The following is a 6,883-nucleotide window of genomic DNA, read 5'->3' as shown; positions in this document are numbered from 1 at the left end:
AACTAAGGCACAAACTGTTTCCAGTCAAGTTCTATCTTCTGCAAAATGCAGAAACTTTTTCCTGTCATGTATTTGTGATCTATTTGTTTCATGTAAATGTTTATCTGTGTAAAATACTTTTCTTAGAAATTTTATAAGAAAGTTGTTCACAAATGAGGATTTATTTTATTTTTTCGTATTTCGTGTTCAAATGTTAAAATATTCCTCGTCTAGGTCAAGCCAGTTGTAGGTCACAAAATCCCTATTAGTTAGGCAGATAGTCTGATCAGTTTGAGCAATCCAATCAGTTTAGAAAGTTAGCTGGGCACTGCAGTCCAAGCATGCCACCAATTGATCTAAGTTGGTTAAATGTTTAATCAAATGATGCGAATATCAAGGGGAAGACCGTTTATCTCCGAATTAGTTAGTAATGTCCAGACATTTAAATTATCAAAAGAAAAAAAAGTTAAGTAAATGAGAAATTCAAGTAAATGAGTTGGTTGATATGATTGGGTTGATTGTGTCAGTCAGGTGGTCGTCCTAATTAGCAAGTCAATCTATGTGAGTTGGTTGTCATGATTGACCGACTCAATTGATTTAGACAAATTGATCTAGCCAATCAATCTGAGTGAGCTGGTCTCGCCAATTGGTTTTGGTGGGTCAGCCGAGTCAATCAGTTTAGGTATGTCATTTAGGTTAATTGGTTTAGGTGGGTTGGCCAAGCCAAGTAATTTGGGGCAGATTAACTGACCAATCAAGATGTTGGTTGTAGGCTAAGTTGACCAGTTGATCAAGAGGGGTTTATCGATCATTGTAAGATGGTCAGGCTACTGATTTGAACATGCTAGACATGTTGGACAATTTAACAATCTAGATGGGTTGGGCGTGTTGTGTAGTGTAGGAGGGCTAACCAAGCCAAACAATTTAGAACTAGGTAGCTATGTGCAACAAGCATGTCATGTGAGTCAATTGAGTCTAACAAGTTATGTTGTCCATTGGCACGGGCGGAGCTAGGTATTAATCTACTTGGGCTCCAGCCCAGGGGCTCAAAAAAATTAAAAGAGAATTATAGTTTAAATTTACTATAGAAAAAATAAAAATTATATGTAAAAGAGGGAAATAACCTGGGGGCTTTCGATCCGTTCGGGATTAGCCTGGAGGCTACGAAATTCCTGGCTCCACCATTGTCCATTGGGGCAGGTGGGTGGACTATTCTACAAGTTGTGTTGTCCATTGGGGGTTGGGTGGGTGGGCTATTCTACCTGTAGAGTGAGACAATCCAATCAATTTGAGTAATGTAGATGACTTCGCAAATGCTATCAAAGGTTTGGATGACGAGAGAAAAGGGCAAAAGGTGTAGGGTAGAAAGGAGTATATCGATGAGGGTAAAGGGCCCATAGTTGGATTGAAAAAAAAAAATCAATACTCTTTTTATAAGGATGACATTATTGGCCATTTTTTAAATTGCATCGTACACAAAATAATTGGATCAATATTTTGAGAAACAATAAATGAATCTACTTTCACATTTTCAAAAGTGGCTTTTATAAATAAAATAGATGGTAAGAGATGGAATTTGTTTGGGTCATCCTAGTATAAAACATTTAGAGAGCTTTGGTATAATGATAAAGTTGAATCCATTTTATATGCATATTCTACCCTTGCCCATGGGTATAAGTTCCTTTATTCTCATCTCACATGGATTTTCCTAAGCCTCTTTGGTGTATCATCATTCTGACACTCCTTATTGACAGTTCCTCGGATGTCCATGTCATCTTTCTTTGATCTTAATAAAACTTGAGTGGTCAAGTCTATTAACACCTTGGTCACAACAAATCCTAACCGACTTCATCTAAGGAGATCCTAACTTAAACTTTTTTTTGTCTAAACCAACAAAATCATGATCAATCCTAATCACAAGGGTATAATTGCATAAAAAAAATTTTCCTTTTTTATGGTTGACAATATATTTCCGTTAGAAAAAATATGAATAAAAATTAGGAACTTAATCAAGCTCTCTTACATTTATGCTCCCCTTTAAGCTAGGAATTTTTGACAAAATATTATTAGGGAAAATTTTAATAACTTAAAGCACACTTACTTCTTCCCCTTTGCCATTCATAAAAAAGGATTGCACCAAAAATATTCTAAAGATTTGTAATAAGATCATAACTTAACCCATGATTGGCCACATGAGGTCCAGCCCCCCTTGGTCCAACACCCCTTAGTCATCCTAGCTAATAATAACATCTGTTTAAATCCTACTTTATCAAAGGACTCAAACATGGGCCTTGTTTTTGCCGTGGGTGGTATCTATGTCTAGTGCAATAATAAAAGAAGTAATGATATGACAATAAGACAAGAATCTTCTTCCTAGAACTACAATAATAGCCTTAAAGACTAAAAGTCCTATATCTATGTTTAAATGATGTCTAAGTGCATATAATAAAAAGAAATAATAACTGTTTGGTTCAAGTAACTAATGGCAAAATGTAGTCAAGATGGATGATTATTGACCCTCAACAAAGAAAGAGTCATTATGCAAGTTTTAGAGTCATTACCTAGGCATGTGATTAGGGTTTGAAAATATTGATCGAAGTTGGAAAAATCTAGCTAGAATTGGTTGTTTAGAGAGGAATAGAGGGCTTTTGATGACCAGTATTTATATAGTCAATTTTCAATTAGATGAGAAGGATTTTTTATTGCTAATGTCTTGTCAATTTAGTCTTTCGAAAACTTTTCATTCATTTTCTTGGAAAATTCTTTTGAGTCAACCAAAGCCACCAATCATAACTTTTTTGATCACTTTGAAATAATGCTTTCAGTCACCTCGAAGAGACTTTTACTAACTTTGGTGCCCTTTGTGATTGTCCAGAAAAAATTTTCATTCAATTGAAAGCGTCGTATTTACACAATCTACTGTCCTTGTTTTCTTACTTTGAAGCTTGTTCTGATTACCCAAAAGGAAATCTTTGTCTATTACCGGGATAATCCAAGAGATCCCCTAGTTCAACTCGAGTCTGATCCTGATCTCATCTAAAGGCCCAGTCAGCTACACCTTCAGACTTGATTGACCAAGTCCCTTCTCTCTCTACTCGCTTGAAGAAGCCAACGACTGATATCCCATTCGGCTCGGAGCGAATAAGCTGCCGAATCGCATGGAGCCGAATCGCTCGCCCATTCGGTCTGCTCAGTGGTCGAATCGCCCACTCGGTCCACTCAGTGGCCGAATCACCCATTCAAGTTCTCAGGGCCAAGAGCCAGCAGCGCGCCAGACCCCTCTTCCTATTTCACACCCGCTCCGACGGAGGTCCGGTGACTTGTCCAAACGCTCTTCTCAACCGGAACATATTTTGACGCCGTCTGTGGGAACATCAGCGTCCAGATTTGAGATGCCGACGGACGACTCTCATCGACCTCGCCTTCTCACCATGACACGGGAAGATTTTGACAGGGCGGTGGTCGCTGCCATCCTAGCGATCTCCAGACAGCAACCGCAAGCGCCGGTCGCTCCTTCACGACCTCCCTCCTTTTCAGCTGAAGCTCCATCGGCGCCGGTCCGCAGGCTGTTTGAACCTACGGAGGCCCAGCAGGCTCAGGTCCCAGCCTGGCCTTACATCGGCGAGGATTACTGCGGAATGTCCGTGGAATCCGCAGTGGCCCGGACTCCACCCCGTCATCCAGAACGTGGCAAGGGCCCATACCCCGTCGAGGGCAGCAGTTCCCACAAGTCTCCCTTCGCCCCTTGGATCCTGGAGGAGGAGCTCCCTCGCCACTTTCGAGATCCCCAACTCTCTGACTACACTAGAGCAGCTGATCCGGAGGATCATCTGGGTCGATTTAAGAATGCAACCCTGTTGCACCAGTATATAGATGTCATCAAGTGCCGGGTCTTTCTTACTACTTTGGTCGGCTTAGCACTCCGTTGGTTCAACCATCTCCATCCAGCGTCCATCTGCTCCTTCAATGACTTCAAGAGCGCCTTTCTAAGGCACTTCGCCACTAGCCGGACATACCGGAAGACCGTTATGGACCTCTTCTCCATCAAACAGAAATCCAAAGAATCACTTAAGGAATATGTGTGCCAATTCAATCAGGGGGCACAAAAGGTCCCGACCGCTCCATCAGAGGTCCTCGTTAGCTCCTTCTCCCAAGGACTGATCGAGGGCGATTTCTTCCGATCCCTTATCAAGAAGCCTCCAGAAAACTTCGATATGCTGCTGACTCGAGCATACAAGTACATACACGTGGAGGAAGCTCAATCGGCTCGGCACATAGATTCTGACTCCCAGCCTCACGGAGGTCCAAGTCGGCAACCTGCTCCGGCCGATCGAAGTGAACGTTGCCCTTTACCTCAACTACTCCGGAAGCCGAAGCTGGAGCGTCCGATCATACCAGAATCTGGCCCTCGTGTCATACTGTTTGCCATTGTGGAGATACGAACATTCTTTAGACCCTACACATACAAGCAGTAGACTCCCGACCCACTCAGCCTTCGGGGCCTTCACGGTGGTTGCCCCGTTTTTGCGCATATCATCGGACGCGGAGTCACGACACTCGAGACTGCCATCAGTATGCCCGAGTCCTCCGGGAAGCAGAAGAACAGCGCACTAGGAAGGCTGCACCTGCCCCCAACCTCGGAGGGAGATCAATAATCAGGTCGCTCCGCCATCCCCGCCACGTTCTCCTCGAGCCACCTACAAGCGCCACCGCTTTCCGAGGGAGCTAACTCCCCCCACTCGGAATGAAGGTGACCGTAGTCAGGGACCCTGCCCTCGTGACCCCCCGAGTCGGCAATCAAGACAACCCCCCCCCCCCCCCCCCCCCCCCCCCGGCAGCATTCATATGATTACAGGAGGCGCTATGGATGGAGACTCTAACCGGACCAGAAAGGCCCACAGACGGCAGTTAGAAGTATGCGGCATTGGTGGAGGCAGCAGGGGGAACGACCCCACCATGGGTTTTGAGCCGCAAGACTTAGAGGGGGTGGAAACCCCCCATGACGACGCTCTGGTCATAAAGGCTACCATCGCCAACTATGACATCTCCCGAGTGTTCGTCGACACCGGCAGCTCCGTCAATATCATCTTCAAGAAGGCCTTCGATCAGATGCAAATCGATGAAGCTGATCTGGAGTCGATGGCCACCTCCTTGTATGGCTTCATGGGGAACAAAGTGCGCCCCCTTGGACAAATCTGTTGGGTTGCAAGGGTGCAAACATAGTCCCACATCTAAAACACATGGGAAAGATCATGGGTTTAAAGGGATGAAAAGTATCTCCATTGGCATGAGGCCTTTTGGGGAGAGCCCAAGAACAAAACCATGAGGGCTTAGGCCCAAAGTGGACAATATCATGTCATTGTGGAGATGTGGACATTCTTTAGACCCCACAATTGGTATCAGAGCGAGGTCGCTCTTCACCGGACTAATCGCCGGATGAGCCATGATCCGAATCTAACCATGTGGGTTGAACCTTAAACAAAGGAAGTAGGGGAGGCTCGGACCATGAGGGACATGGCAGCCGGACCATGAGGGACATAGCAGCCGGACCATGAGAAATGGCAGCCGGACCATGAGGGACATGGCAGCCGGACCATGAGGGACATGGAAGCCGGACCATGAGAAATGACAGTCGGACCATGAGGGACATGGCAGCCGGACCATGAGAAATGGCAGCCGGACCATGAGAAATGGTAGAGGAGCTTCCAGTGGTCCTTTGTTTGAGGGGGGGATTGTTGGGTTGCAAGGGTGCAAACATAGTCCCACATCTAAAACACATGGGAAAGATCATGAGTTTAAAGGGATGAAAAGTATCTCCATTGGCATGAGGCCTTTTGGGGAGAGCCCAAGAATAAAACCATGAGGGCTTAGGCCCAAAGTGGACAATATCATGTCATTGTGGAGATGTGGACATTTTTTAGACCCTACAAAATCCGCCTCGCCATCTCCCTCGGCGAGGAACCAGCTCGGAGGACACGGTACTCCTTCTTCACTATAGTGGATGCGCCCTCTTCCTACAACATGATCCTGGGTCAGCCAACACTCAGGGCCTTTTCAGCTGTCGTCTCTACGTACCATCAGAAGATCAAGTTCTCGGAGGGAGACTTAGTCGGCGAAGCGCGAGGTAACCAGATGACCGCGCGGCGCTGCTATGTAGATGCGGTCCGGACCGAGGCCAGAAAGGCTCGGCGAACTCAATGAGCAAAAGTGCACGCAGTTTAAGAAGTGTCGAATCCCCGCACTTCAGCCGAGAAGGAGTTGTTGCAAGTCTGCCCCGACCGCCCTGAGACAACCGTCCAAGTAGCCGCTGAATTGCCCGCTAAGCTAAAGCTAGAACTTGCCGCCTGCCTTCTCCGAAATCAAGACGTCTTCGCTTGGACTCCGACCGATCTCACGGGAGTTTCCCCTTCTATCTCCGTCCACCGCCTTAATGTCCTTCCGGGAGCTCGCCCCATCAAGCAGAAGCGACGACACTTCGACCTAGAGCAGAACAAAGTAATTCGAGAGGAGGTGCAGAAGCTGCTGAAAGCCGGACACATCAAGGAGGTGCACTTTCCTACATGGCTATCTAATGTAGTGTTGGTGCCGAGCCAGACAACAAGTGGCGGGTATGCGTGGATTTCTGAGACTTGAACAAGGCCTGCCCGAAGGACTGCTACCCACTATCGAGGATCGATCAGCTGGTCGACTCAACCTCCGGATGTGAATGCATATGTATGCTTGACGCTTATCAAGGGTATTACCAAATCCCTCTTTCTGTAGACGACCAAGATAAGGTCAGTTTTATAACAGTAGACGGAACCTTTTGTTATATTGTTATGTCATTCGGACTAAAGAACGCAGGAGCCACTTACCAACGGCTGATGGATAAAATCTTCCACCACTAACAAGGCCGTAATATTGA

General features: G+C 45.9%; 1 protein-coding gene across 1 annotated transcript; it reads left to right on the top strand.

Moving 5' to 3' along the window:
* Nucleotides 1-4,842: 4,842 nt before the first annotated feature.
* Nucleotides 4,843-6,612, top strand: LOC141833117 (uncharacterized). Its single transcript, XM_074720500.1, has 3 exons — nt 4,843-5,132; nt 5,901-6,103; nt 6,227-6,612. The coding sequence occupies exons 1-3, from the start codon at nt 4,843-4,845 to the stop codon at nt 6,610-6,612; spliced, it is 879 nt and encodes a 292-aa protein (XP_074576601.1).
* Nucleotides 6,613-6,883: the final 271 nt, after the last annotated feature.

Source organism: Curcuma longa, chromosome 8 (genome assembly GCF_044706935.1).
Source record: "Curcuma longa cultivar G26 ecotype Majalengka, Jawa Barat chromosome 8, ITB_CL_G26_1.1, whole genome shotgun sequence".
NCBI lineage: Eukaryota > Viridiplantae > Streptophyta > Magnoliopsida > Zingiberales > Zingiberaceae > Curcuma > Curcuma longa.
Note: the sequence above shows the minus strand (reverse complement) of the source record. Positions and strands in the feature narration are given on the sequence as shown.